This window comes from Colobus angolensis, unplaced genomic scaffold (assembly GCF_000951035.1).
Source record: "Colobus angolensis palliatus isolate OR3802 unplaced genomic scaffold, Cang.pa_1.0 Scaffold81, whole genome shotgun sequence".
NCBI classification, from domain to species: Eukaryota; Metazoa; Chordata; class Mammalia; order Primates; family Cercopithecidae; genus Colobus; species Colobus angolensis.
Genome location: NW_012121932.1, coordinates 10,124,482 through 10,139,065, shown reverse-complemented (window position 1 = coordinate 10,139,065; position 14,584 = coordinate 10,124,482). Strand labels below are relative to the sequence as shown.

Genomic DNA, 14,584 nt, shown 5'->3' with positions numbered 1-14,584 from the left:
CCCAGGAAGGTTTAACTGGAGTAAGTGCTCCCAAGAAACAGGAAGAACAAGCCATCCACAAAAGACAAAATTGGGGAGAACACAGGAATTTAGCCAAAGCATTGATCTAAAAGTTATACCAGTCAATCCATGGTTAGAGAGCAGTTATCTCACGATTGAAAAATCGTGTTCAATAAAACCCTTTCATAATTTTACATGACATTTGTATTTTGTACATTACCTTCTGGTTTATATCTTTCTCTTTAGGTTTTTACGAAGTTTCCTTTTGAAAATGCTAACCAGTCTCAACTATTCTAAGGGAAACAGCAAGAAATCCTTCTCCATGCTCCAGCCTAAAAGAAAGAAGGCAGGAAGGAACATGTGGACCTCCCTGTGTTGTCCCTCTCCTTTAGGCACACTGGAAACTGAACAGAGCTTCACAAGATAGGAGGCTCCTCAGCGACCCACCCGCCTGCTTCTCCAGCCAAATTCTGCAAGGCCATAGGCACCTCACCTTCCATTGCTCCACCTAAGCCTTCCTCTAGAGGTGGTGCCATCACCAGTGTGGCTGTCTCCTCTGCTGTGGAGTGCTTGTACCTGACAAAATAGATTAGGTCTTGAATGTCATCAAGCACTGCAGCCTCTTCAAATATGTTATTGTCCTTCATTCCCAGATCTCTATTTTCGGTCACACGAGCATCAAGCATTTTTTCTGCTATGCTCAGAATTTGTGACTCAGAAGCACGGAAGACCTTATCTAGGACTTTTTCCATATTATAGGGCAGGCTCTCCTGCTGCGCTGACTTCAGTTTTGATGACATTTCTTGTAGCAAGGCTTCCAGCTCATGGACATTAAAGTACTTCTGGAACCGCTGCAAAGACCGTTGCTCTTTAAAGAAGCTGCTTATGATAAGCAAGTCCTCCCTCTTGTCACTATACTCTGGCTCTACACTTGTATGTGGAGTCCAGAGGAACGAGTCGTCTTCAGGGTCTGCAGCAGCAGAACCCTGGCTTTCTGTGCCCACGTATTTCTCTGTGTTCTCATGGTCCTCTTTTGAGAGTTCTCTCTCAAGCTTCCCCGCAAGCCCTGAGGTCTTCAGATGTTCCTCAGGGTTGTCGTTCTTCAGATAATCAGAATCTTTATTCTGAAACACTTCACCTAATTCTGGAGTCTGAGTTTTTATGCTGTCAGAAAAGTCACTTCCTTCAGATTGCCTCTGTGCTTTCTCATCTGCCAGAGGGCGTTCTTTTTCCACCATTGTATTTGGTTCCCTGCCTCCTGTGTTGACCCCTTTGGCAGCAGTCTCACTTTTTTTGTCACTATCTAAAATCATGCTAGTTTCTTGCTTGCTTTCTTCAATTTCTGGATCTGGATGAATGGTCCCTAAAACTGCTCTGTCAGGGACTTGCAGATTAACATCAAACTGCCTGCCCTGATTCCCAGGGTTTTCTTCTTTAGACTGTTTTGCACTTACAGCGTTTTCATCCTCTAGTAGTTCTTCAGAGGGATAATCATCCTCTTCTGCTTCAGAAAGGAAAGCTGGTCCTCCTGTGCTGTCAGTTTGGTCTGTCTGTCCTACCCCCTGTGTGCCCTGCATTGTCTTGTGATGAAAAAACTCTTCATCCAGGGAGTCCTCTTCGGCTTCTCCCTCAGACAGCCTTATCTTCTCACTCATTTGCTTATTGACTGTGGCAGCCACATCTCTTTCTTGTTGCCAGGAAAGATTTCCTCCCAGAATGGGAACCTCATCTTCCAGTTCTCTGGGCAAATCAATCTCATCTGGAGAGGAGAATCTAGGTTGATTTTGAGTTTTAAGAACTAATTCCTCTTTCAATTCCTCACGTTGATGCTCCAGTGAAAGCGTGTGTGGTTTGGCCCCATTTACCCAAGTGTCTCCCTCCAAACTGTCTCTGGATGCGTTAGGGTGGTTATCTCCCAAGAGTGGTGCATTACCCAAGGATTCCTGTTGAATCTTTTTGTCATTTATTTGATTCCCTGCAGCTTTCCGTGCAGATTCACTCTCTGAGCCATCTTCCAAAATCTGCTCTCCAGGCTTTTCTTCATGGAGCATTCCTTTTGAGATATGAATAGCTGCTCCTTTTAGGTCATTTTCTTTATCATCATAAGCTGATTTTAATGTGTCTTTACCCTTTTCAGCAGCTGGCATAGAGTTGAGGTTATTGCTGTGAGCAGAACTGTGCACAGTCATGCCTTCTTGCTTTTCATCCTCTAATTCTGTCTCATCTTGTATCAGGCCCCTCTTGGATTCCTGAACTCCCCTCCCTTTTCCTTTAATGTGATGTTCTGTGTTTACTTCCGGGTCTTTGTCATTATTTGTTTTAGGAACGTCTACAATCAAAAGACCATCATCTACATTGTCAGGGTCACTATAATCTGTTGCTGACTGTGGTTTCCCCAGTTTGCTCTCTGGGACTAATGTATCATCATCATCTTCTTTTTCTTCCTCTGAACTAGAGCTCTCTAAATCCATCGTGCCTCTATTTTCTTCAACTCCTGTGACAATAGAGAAAATAGTGTCCCCCCAGGTTGTTAGTATATTTTTATCATCATTTTTGATGCCAGGGGGCACAGTTAGCTCAATCTTATCCTCTTCATTTGAATTCTGCTCTTTATCTATTGGATATTTCTCAACTCCAGACTTCGCTGGAGTTTTCATATCTTCCCCATCTGTAAAGGTAAGTAATGGCAACTCATCAAAGTCTTCTTGGTTCTCCTCATCTTCCTTTCCAACTGCATAATACTCAGCATCCAATTCCTCATCAAAATCATCTTCTAATGAAGTAACGAGTCTGGTTGTCTCATCATCAGATACAAGTGCATCAGCTGTTGAGCCAAATTTGGTTTTCAAGTCTAGAGTCATTTCTTTTTTTAAAAGTTTATAGGCATCAATCTTATCCTGTTCATTTGAGACCTGAGAACCATTGCTGGTTTTGTTGTTTTCACTTTCTGGCACTTTTAGTTTATCTTGCAGCATTTCTTCAAAAGATTCAAATGAAGGCTGCTCTCCCTGAGCATGATCTGCTTGGCTGTTTGCGTGGGAGTGGTGCTTCTGAGTTGTAAACTGTTGCTGAAGATCCTCAGTGTTTTCTGAGAATACACTATCGCTTTCCTCTGAGTTGGCTTCTACTGGTTCAGGTTCAGGTTCCCTTTCCGTAGATAATTCAGAGTTTTTTTCCATATCCTGTGAAGTTTTTTCTACAGCTTTCTCGGAATCTCCAGCTGCAGAATTGTACAGTTCCAAAAACCCTAAAAGTTCTTCTACATTATAATTATCAAAATCATCTCTTCCTCCATCAAAACAAACAAAATCCGTCTCCTGCAAGAAAAAGAAAAACATTAGTGTGTCAACAGCCAAGTGTCACCAGAGCAACTCTTATCCATGTTAATGATTGAGATAATCTGAAATTCACGTTTGGCTCTAGAGGAGCTTTTGTATCAACACTGGGCACTGACTGTTCTTGGGCAGCGGGTGGATAGGACACTGGAACCCACTTTCCCATTTGAGTAATACTCCTGGCTTCCCTTCATTCTCTCTTCCCCAGGGGAAGAATGATTCATGTGGCTGGTGAGTTTGCTCATTCCCATTCCTGTCTTCTGTTTGGGACCTGCTGGAGAGAAAACACATATTCTGTTCCTCCATGCTGTCCATTTTACAGAGACAGTCCCGCCTGGGGAGACCCCTAGTTGGGTAGCTCTGTCTGTGACTGGATAAGTCCATCTTAGTTTAGACTGCAATGTTAGAAAGCCCATTAGTTCTGCATGCTCCAAACAGCTTTATCAGTAAATAACGGGGTCATTTTGATCTCCTATTTGCCCAATTTCTGGGTCTCTCAATTTGTTTTGAGCACAGGTGGGGAAAAGTGATGTGTCATTTATTGGGTTCCCCAACTCCCAACATCTATGCCTGGTGTTCCGGGAATTCACCTCATAATAACACATCCAGGAGGAGCTGAAAGACCCTCAGCTTCTCTACATTGTGCCCTCTATGTCATACTTCTGCTCACCCAGTCAGAAACAGGCAGAATCACCTGGCTGTCAGGTTCTCAGTCTACATGGATTTGGGACTCATATTTTCCTTGGACTGGGAAAGATAAATCAGCTTCAGAAGGAACTTACTGAGATACAGACGCATGAGATATAAAAATGTAAGAGAACAAAGAATGATGTAAAGGAGGCTTCCCATTTTATTACTGCCACAAGAACAACTTGAAAACAAGGTTCACTAAGGTAGGTACCTGACTCCAAATAAGCATTCTAGGCAGTCACTAAGATCTGCTTTCAGGACTATTGAGTAAATCTATATTTTTCCTTTCCTCTACCAGTAAGCAAATTGACATACAAGGAGCCATAAAATGATGGAAAAGTTAAAAAAAACAACAAAGATACTTTTCTTCCCCTAACTAAACATTCGCCATCTTCTGGGGAGACCTGTCCAGTACACCAGAGATGAATGATTTCCCTCTTTCCATCATGCACACTTCTGAGCCAATTTTTTTAATATTTAAATATTAAATATATTTAAATCCTTTTAGTCACAAAGCCATTGTGTGCTATAGATAAATGCTCTATAGAATGTGTAGTTAGTGCCTTACAGATATGAGACTGGACCTTACATGAAACTCTCTGGTTCCCTTTTCCAAATCTATAACTATAATCCCTTAAATCACTAAGGAGTCAATAATAAGAAAACCTTTGTAAGTTTGCATTTCTGGCTCAGTATAAAATTAGAGCTTAATTAATTTAACCTGATTTCTGTATCCTTAAAATGTCTAACAGCTATCCAATAAGTAGTTTTCAAATTTCTCCTTTTGCTTGTGAAATGAAATTATTTGCCTTCTAACATTAATAAGTAAATATAAAAACTACAGAACTCTTAATTTTCCACATATAAAGCAACAAAGAAAAGCCTGTATAAGAGTACACGACCTTGGCCAGGAGTGGTGGCTCATGCCTGTAATCCCAGCACTTTGGGAGGCTGAGGCGGGCGGATCATGAGGTCAGGAGATCAAGACCATCCTGGCTAACAATAAAACCCCGTCTGTACTAAAAATACAAAAAATTAGCCAGGCGTGGTGGCAGGCGCTTGCAGTCCCAGCTAGATGGGAGGCAGAGGCAGGAGAATGGCGTGAACCCAGGAGGTGGAGCCTGCAGTGAGCCGAGATCGCACCGCTGCATTCCAGCCTGGGCCACAGAGCGAGACTCCGAGTCAAAAAAAAAAAAAAAAGAGTACATAGCCTTATATAAGAATATCTAAACAACATCTATTTCAATATATTAGATAACTATCAGATTATGATAAAATCTCATTGAAATTATTTTGAAATTTTTCTTTTTTTCTAGGTAGTCACTTATAAGCCAACTTACAACTGAGGACAAGACAGAAATCCACAACTTACATCTGCTGGAACTTGTAGCTCTTCTTTGGTATATTCATGGACTACCTGGATTAAATCTTTTGGAAAATATCCAAAAATACGCCCAACCTATACAAAAGAATGGGCAAAAGGGACAAATATCAATCAAATTCTGTGTGAGAAATGTAAATGAGAGACTTCTTAATAGTATAGAAAATATACAAATATATAGGTAAGTAGATATAACTAAGAGAGGTAGGTAGTTGCTGTTATAATTACACTGAGATTATTACTACTCTGATAATTTAAGTACAGAAAACTGTTAAGCGAACATTTCTAAAACTCTGGAAGTTTTCTTATATTCAGCTTAATTCTAAACACAGTACATGTCAAGTTAGTGTTTAGAAGTAGATAAAAGAGCTGTGTAAGGGAATATTATTGTATATTTTTATATTATTAAAACTATGCATAGCAAAGCTGGTTATAAACACAATTCCAAATAACCTCTAGCAAAAATGTACCTACCCATTTCATAGTATTGCTCACAACCCAGGACTTACAAGTCTTTCTTAAACAATAAACAACAGCCATGGAATAAGTAAAAAGAATGCAAAGTTTCTGAAATATATGACCACTACAACAAAAGGCAAATACAGCTGACCTTAAACAACAACACAGGTGTTAGGGGCACAGTCAAAAATCTGCATAGAACTTTTTTTGACTCCACAAAAACTGAACTACTAATAGCCTACTATTGACCAGAAGCCTTACCAATAACATAAACAGTCAATTAACACATATTTTATATGTTATATGTATATGCTCTCTTCTTACAATACAGTAAGCTAGAGGAAAGAAAATGTTATTAAGACGAGGCATGGTGGATCATGCCTGTAATCATATTGGGCAGAGGCAGGTGGATCGCTTGGGTTCAGGAGTTGGAGACCAGCTTGGTGACATAGTGAGACCTCGTCTCTACAAAAATTTCTTTTAAAAAATTAGCAGAGCACAGTGGCATGCACCTGTAGTCCCAGCTACTGGGGAGGCTGAGGTGGGAGGATGACTTGAGCCCAGGAGGTTGAGGCTACAGTGACCCATGATGGCGCCACTGCACTCGAGCCTGGGTGATAAAGTGAGACCTTGTCTCAAAAAATGAAAGTAAAAAGAAAAGAAAATAAATGTTATTAAGAAAATCAAAAGGAAGAGAAAATATATTTACTATTCATCATTAAGTAGAAGTGGATAATCATAAAGGTCCTCATCCTCATCATCTTCATATTGGGTAGGCTGAGGCAGAGGAAGAAAGGGAGGCGTCGGTCTTGCTGTCTCAGCAGTGGTAGAGGCAGAGGAGGTAGAAGAGGAGGCAGGAGACGCAGGCACACTTGATGTACCTTTGTGGAAACACAATGTAATTTCTGTCTGGATTCTTTTGCTTCTTCATTTCTCTAAAAATGTTTCTATATGGTACCAATCCTTCTTCTACTGTTTGCTTTATTTTCAGTGCCCCTATCAGAGAATGGTCCACGTTATAAAAGAAGTTAACAGCTGTCTTTAACAACTAAAACCCTTCTATCAGATTGTCTGGTGTTGACTTGTTTTGTGGCCTTTATGTCTTCTTCCTCATTGTCTGCCACTGGTTTGGAAGCACCTATTTCCATCAAGTTGTCTCTTGTTAATTCCTCTGGTGTGGTGTCTATTAGCTCTTGAATTTCATCAAGATCCACATCTTGAAACCCTTCACCCTCACCTTTTTAGCCATATCTACAATCTGTTTCATATTTCCTTGACTGGCTCTATCACAATCCTGTGAAATGAAGCACAATGTCTGGACACAGTTTTAGGGCTTGACAGCTTTCATGGCCTTTTCTATAACGGTGATGGTATCTTCAATGATATAATTCTACCAGAATTTCATGATGTCCTCTCTATTGGCATTCTCTTCCAAGGCGTTGGCGATCCTTTCCATAAAGTATGGTGTGTAATGAGACTTAAAGTTCCTCATGACCCCCTAATCTACAGGCTGAACTAGAGATGCTGTGTTTAGGGCAAGTAGACTATTTCAACTCCTTTGGTGTTGAACTCACAAGGTTGTGGGTGGCCAGGGGCATTTGTCCAATATCAAAAGAACTTTAAAAAGCAGTTCCTTATTGGCAAGGTACTTCCTAACTTCAGGGACAAAGCATTGATGGAACCAATCCAGAAAAGGGGTTCTCATTATCCAGACCTTCTTATTGTACATCCAAAAGACTGGCAGCTGGTATTCAACTTTCCCTTCAAGATAGATAAAGGCAGAAGGCAGTCCTCATCATAAACCCAACTGCATTTGCACAAAGCAATGGAGTTGGCTTATCCCTTCTTGTCTTAAATCCTGGTGCACATTTGTTTTTCTTATTTACAAATGTCCTTCGTGGCATTTCCCCCCCCAGAATAGGGCACTTCTGTCAACATTAAAAACCTGTTGAGGCAGATAGCCTCTCTCCTAAATGATTTTCTTAATGGCACCTAGGAACTCTTCTGCTGCCTCTTGGTTGGCAGAAACTGCCTCTGCTGTTGTCTTGACTTTCTTTAAGCCAAATCTCTTTCTCAAATTATCAAACTATCCTTTGCTGGCATTAAATTCTCCAGTGTTAGACCCTTCACTTTCCTTTTACTTTGAGTTGTTATATAATGACTTTGCTTTGTCTTGAATCACATTAGAGTCTATAGGAATGCCTTTCTAACAGCAAGCCTGTACCCACATAAAAGCTGTATTTTTAATAGTACATAAAATGGTATTTTGCAAAAAGTGTAAGATTTTCATAACTGCTGGCATAGCTGCAACAACAGCTTCATGGATTTCCTTTTCTTTTTTTTTATAATGGTCCTTAAGCTAGATTCGTTAATCTTGCAACCACAGCTGCAAACCTCAATCTACAGCACATATCAAGCAATCAACTTTTTCTTGTAATGTCATTACGCTTCTCTGCTACTTGACAGCACTTCCAACATCACTAGTGACACCTTGTATGGGTCCCAGAGTGTTATTCAAGGTTTATAGTATTGCACTAAACACAAAAAATACATGAAAACCACAAGAGATCACTTTTTATGCACTATACAATTGACTGGAGAGATTAACTGCTCACGTGGAAATGACACGGAAATGACATGGAAATGACGTGGAAATGACAGCGTTACATGGCATTTTAAGTGGATACTCACAACACTTGAGCTCACTAGAACAGCAAAAGGAGGTGGCTATGAAATATATAGTACAGTATGTAGTACAATTAATTTATGCAATTACGATTTAATATTTTATCTTTACATGTTTACATTTCTCTCGACTGTGAAAGGCGCCATTAAGATCTGCGTTTGTGTGTGTATGTTTTGATAAATTGTAACTTTTTATACAGATTTGTGTATGTCTTACGGTAGTAAAGAATAAAATACACTACGATCTACATGTAGCTTACATACTAATAACATATCTAACTTTTTCTTAATTTTTTTAGTAATTTCTATGCTATGCAGTCTAAGAGTTTTTAACAAATTATTGCAAACCTCCACAAAATTTTACAATATATTTATTGAAAGAAATCTGCATTATAAGTGGACCCACAGAGTTGAAACCTGTGTTGCCCAAGGATCAACTGTATTTGCAGATATGATGTACTATACTGCCATTTTCCAAAAGGATATTACAGGTAACTGAAGACAAAACAAAATTACAATGTAATACACACTAATCTGCACACCAAGCTTTTGTTTCATGCAAACCAAAATCTCTATAGAAAATAATTCCATTCATTTTCAGCACTAGTAAAATGTGCCCTCTTGAGAAACACACAGTCTTTTACTAGCTACTGTCTGAAAGGAAGAGGTATATCTTCCAATCATTAAAGGAGGAGGTGGCATGTAAAACAAATGCACGAAAAGAAAAAAAGACCATTCTATCACTAATTCACAAAACATCTCCATTCATGAGTGCTCTCGTTCTATCTGAAAACTATCTGAAAGCCAGTAGTAGTAGTAAAATACTGCCATGGAGATTAGATAAGGGCAATTAAACTCTGTGTTATTGGCAGATCAAGTCTAAAATGCTAAAAAACCAAAAAAGACTGCAGAATGAAAACTAAGAAACAGAAACGAGAATCATTTTGAAAGCTGAAGACAGAGTTTTTAAATTCCTAAGAATAATGTTCATCAAATTAGAGGGGAGACTATTTTATTAAGGGAGAATCCGGAAAAAGGAAACAAATCAGAGGTAGAGGTATATAGAGAAAGGGAAATACTATACATTTATCTTCCTTAATCTTTGTCAATTGGGACCACAGGTGGCATCTCATTTCTTATGATTTGACAAAAAAAAAAAAAAAAAAATAGGTCCACACGACAAGAAGCAATCTTTATGTCTAATTTTGCTTTCATACATCATTTCTGCCAAGGTACTGTTGATTTCTTTTGGGCAGGGGGTGGCGGGGAAAGCAGAGTATTACCTTAAGAGAACGAATTCTACATAAGATAATATCAGGACAAATACAAATAAATGCCAATGCCCTGTAAGGAAATACTGAAAAGGAAGACAGATAAGGCATGAGCCTTTCCATTAAAGAGTCTTCGACTTTATGTGAGCTAAGACAGTATACAAATTGACTGGCACACAAAGCAGTAAAGCAAATGCCACATGAACAGTGCAAACAAAGTGCCACCTAAACAATCACCAGGCAGCAAAGATCCCTTCTGGCTGGGTGCCGAAGGCAGCATTCCTTAAGAAGGCAGGATGAGAGGTGCGACCCAGAAAGACTGACAGGACATCCAGAGGTGAATATGTGAATGAGCAAAACTGCAGTGGGAAGGAAATGTTAAGTCAAGTTCATTCATCCAAATGCTCAAAGATGAGGAGTGAAAAAAAAAACTTAACTGTTCTATGAAAACCGCAGCCTAGGCACATGGAAAAACATTTCCAAGAGTAAAGAATATCAACAAATCTCATTAGGTAGACTTGAAAGAAACAGAATAGATTTGTCTTGGTATGGAGTGAGCCACTTGGGATGCTCTCTAAATAGGAGAGCTGAACCTGACCAGTGGTTGTTTCCCAAGATTACTCCTGAGGAACCTGGAATGCCAACAAAATCAGTCTATTTTTCCCAAGGGGATTTCTTATTTTCTCTTTGTTGGTTTGTTGTTTTATTGAGAGTGAAAACTTTCATAGTTGGGATGGGTATTTCTCTAAGTGGGGACAATCCTAAAGATATCGAGGACCCTTACTGCTTAAAGTAAAAACACAGTCCACACATCACGCTTTCTAAAAAGGAAAGGACAATAACTCATAAGACAGCTCTCAATTAGGTCACTCCCAGTGAATATCCTCGTTAAAAACACTAAAGCATTGATTGCCATGTCTGGTATCAGGGCACCCATAAAATCAGCTGGGAACAGAGCCCCTGGGGTAACCTCCAGACACAAGTGTCTGAAAAGCAGGACAAGGATGACCCCAAAGCTGCAAACAAAAATACAAACCAGAAAGCACATGGGAAACACAACATTTTGCTTTTTTACAGACTTATAATAGCATAGATGATTAGGGAACTGTTCCCAAGCCTGCCACTTTTTCATAAATAAAAATATAAACAAAGAAATACACATAAAATCAACTTTAAACTTACATGTCTGAAACACTCTCTCAAACATAGTTTACATAGTAAGTCTAATTCCTAATTCCTATGAATCCTTCCTTTTTGAAGCAATGAAGTAAAGAATTTTTCAGCTCTTACCATTTCAACCCCTAATATGTATGGAGCATCCTAGAGGTTGACGCTGAGGGGAACTTGCCAGAATCAGTTCTATTTCAGAAGGCTCTGCTGAGCCCCTACTCTGTGCAGACCCAAGGTCTGCTGGGTACACAGGGCCATCTTTTTTCACAGTCAGGCAGAGAGGACAGGTTAATTCCATCAAGCGTCCCAAGAAAATGCAGTCATTTAAATCTGCAGTGCTAGAGAAGCCAGTAAAAATTAAGCAAATAAAGTATGTCAAAATTTTACTTACACTTCCAGCCCAAACTTCAGGCCATGCCCTTGCCAGTTTATAGTAAACATATACAGGATCACCTTTTTTAAAATTCACAAAACGACAATCCGGGCCTGTGAAATCTTCTAGAGCCTCACCGCGGTACATTAACACTGTATATAAAGACAGAGAGACAGAAAAAAATAGCCAGATATCAGGATTCAGTGTTCACAGTGCATATTGATTTATCAGGAAATATAACAATCCCACTATAAACAACAACCAAGTTTTTCCAGTACTCTCTGGAATTGCTTTCATATGCTCAAAGAAAGTATCTCAAATCCTTAGAGCTTTACTGCTATATATCATATCTTCTGCAAGCAGACAGGGGAAAGGAAAACCTTCTCTATTTTTCTCTATGGATAATATTGAGAAACAAAAAGCAACGTGTCAACTGCCACACATGGCTTTTCTCACCCAAGTGAAACTCTCGATTCCCTCTCTAACCTTCTAGTCCTCAATCTTTTCTGTTTCATATTCATAAAAAGCTACCTTTTGCAAATGGGTAAATTCAAGCCCAGATGATGACTAGCTTAAGCATGACTACATGAAGGGTAATAGGGAGCTAGAGTACCCAGGAATCCCCAAGAGGTCAATTAAGTTGAACTAACCACTAAAAGTCTCTATCTTCAAGTGGCTGTAACCGCTACTATGTAGCAGTAAACACTGTCAATTTCATTTGCAATCAAGTTGTTTCCTCAGTACAGTGTCTGGATAAATTAATGGGAAAGGATATCTATCACACCCTAGTGTAGATTCAGTTACATCACAAGGGAATCTTTTCTGAAAGTAAATAATGTTGACTGTATCCAACATTAAGTTTCAAAACAAAGGAAAAAATACCCTTATGTATATTTTTCTATAAACAAAATAAAAAGTCGACATCCCATTTGGCTGGGACAAAGCAAAACTATGAGAATAGGTCAGTAATTCAATCACGCTTGATCTAGAAACTGGTAGAGGCAGTACTGTTATTTTTGTTGACCACATGCACAGTTTCCCATGTAAGATGAAATGGACAATAAATACACCGAAATAGCAGAGACAAAGAAGGATGAATGGAAATAAGATTTTTTTCAAAAGCCAATTTGCTATAAAATACATTAAAAACGTGCCTTTAAACGGCTGTACGTGCATATAGATTTGGAAGGGGTTACTTGTTTTTTGAAGCTAAACTCTGATTATTTTCCAACATGTCAGCTTTGTAGCTCAGATATAATTGAGTGTGAGGCTAGGTTTAAGGTGATGGACAATTTAAGGTTGGGAATAAGATCAGAATTGAAAATGGCAATGTTTTTCTTGCTCCCCCTCATAATAGATCATAGAGGATTTATAATAGATCATAGAGGATTTATAATATCAGAGGCCAAAAAACTGTGCCCTGTGGAACAGCTATTTGAAAAGCACACAAGGGCACCATACACACTCACATTACTAAACACTTTATACAACACAACACACACGCATCTAGATCTTGCTCCTGTTGATGCCTATTGTATTTGGTTTACTCTGAACACATACCATTTCTCAAGTTATGTTACAACCGTGAGCTCTTCTATCACGCCTTAGTACTGAAGAAGCATCAGTGATGTGATGATTCTCCAGGTACCTGTTTTGAGGAACCCAGGCAGGGCAACGCTTGCAAGCAAAGAATATCAACTATCTTGCCATTGCCAACGGCAAATGGGTAACAGTGTGGTTTTGACCCAAGAAAACTAAAGGGAAAAATCATGGCAGTTGTACCGCTTTTGTAGTGTTTATTTACATCAACCATAGGATTATCTCTAGGAATGGCTTCACACTCATTAGAGATCACTTTTCTTAATTAGTGTTGTAGAGATACAAACAGTTCCTATTATGAAATCTGGTTTTCATAACATCAATTTGAATATAAATCGCTAAACCGTAGGGTTCTTGCTCTTCTTAAAATGAATACTTTTCTATAGGCATTGCTGAACAATGTATGAAAAACCGTTTCTGCAGCCGCTATCAGTAAGTTACAAGGTTGAGCCTGCCTGGGAGGCCCTAAAATGATCCTGGTCCGGCGAACACAGAGGGAAGAGGTTTCAACACACAAGTGGCTAAGGCTAAACCAAGCTTGGCTTATGAGACCCTTGGAGTATTTACTGTCATTCCTGTAATAACCCTCTTCATCTGAGCCTGAAGATCTGTGCCCTCTCCACCGCCCACCTCCAATCCCAGACTGGAGAGCAATTCCGCTTCCTGCGCACAGAAGAGGAGGCTGCCGGTCCCAGGTGGCCGGTGCAGATCCTCGGTCTCTTCGCAGAGCGAAAGATTTTGGTCTTCCTGCAGCCCTGCCTGGCAGTCTGCAAGGAGGCTTCCAAGCACAGAAACGACACGATTGATCGAAGTCGGGGCAGAGACCTCGGAATACAATGAGTGCTTGGACTCCGGACTCGTCCCAAACCTAAACTCGCAATTTCTGTACAAAAGGCGGTACAAGCCCAAATCCCAATAAAGCAGAAGGGCAAAGGAGCAGCGCCAGAGATCCTTTCCTGAGAAACCCCACCATCAACCTGCCACTGGGAAAACGCCCACTGGCATCTGAGCCCTTAGCGCATCTGCCGGGGTATTGCACCCACCGAGGTCCCCGCAGCGCGGGCAGGAAAGCTTTGGCTGCGGCGTGGGGAGCCCAGACGCGCGGCGCGCAACCACATCTACCCTCCCAGCCCGGGCGGATGGCGGCGGGTGGGAAGGGGACGCTGTGAGCCACTCCTGGGGAAGCCGGGGACCACCGCAAGCAACCGCCAGCCCCAGCAAAGGAAAATAAAACGCTGGCAACAAGTGGGAGGTGCAGCCCCCCATGGTCAGGCCCGCGGGGCTGGGCGCTAACAGAGCGGGAGAAGGCAGACCTAGGGACCCGGAGCGCGCCCATCCCCGCGTTCCGCCCGTCCCGCCTGCGACCCCCGGGACGGCCCGCTGGGCTGCGGAACTCCGGCCCCCGCAAAGCCGAGGCGGCGCCGCCGCGGACACCCGGGGGCCAGCTGCCCACCGGCTCACTCACTGCTGCATTCGTCGTCCGCGCAGAGTTTGTGCTCCGAGAAGCGCCGGCCACTGCTGGGGTCCAGCTGGCCCGGTACCCGCCAGGGCAGCCCGAGCACGAGCAGCCAGACGAGCAGCCCAGGCGCCGCAGCCATGTTGTGGTCACCTCGGGGAGCCG

General features: G+C 41.1%; 1 protein-coding gene across 1 annotated transcript in view; it reads right to left on the bottom strand.

The window, feature by feature from the left end:
* Positions 1-14,564, bottom strand: part of MIA3 (melanoma inhibitory activity family, member 3) — a 54,787-nt gene extending 40,223 nt beyond the window's left edge. Inside the window, exons 1-4 of the mRNA XM_011929510.1 lie at positions 14,429-14,564; positions 11,383-11,516; positions 5,398-5,484; positions 494-3,317 (exon numbers count right to left, since the gene is read on the bottom strand). Of these exons, the coding sequence (XP_011784900.1) occupies positions 494-3,317; positions 5,398-5,484; positions 11,383-11,516; positions 14,429-14,561 (3,178 nt within the window). The 5' untranslated portion in view covers positions 14,562-14,564. The remainder of the gene's footprint in view (positions 1-493; positions 3,318-5,397; positions 5,485-11,382; positions 11,517-14,428) is intronic.
* Between the last annotated feature and the right edge of the window lie 20 nt (positions 14,565-14,584).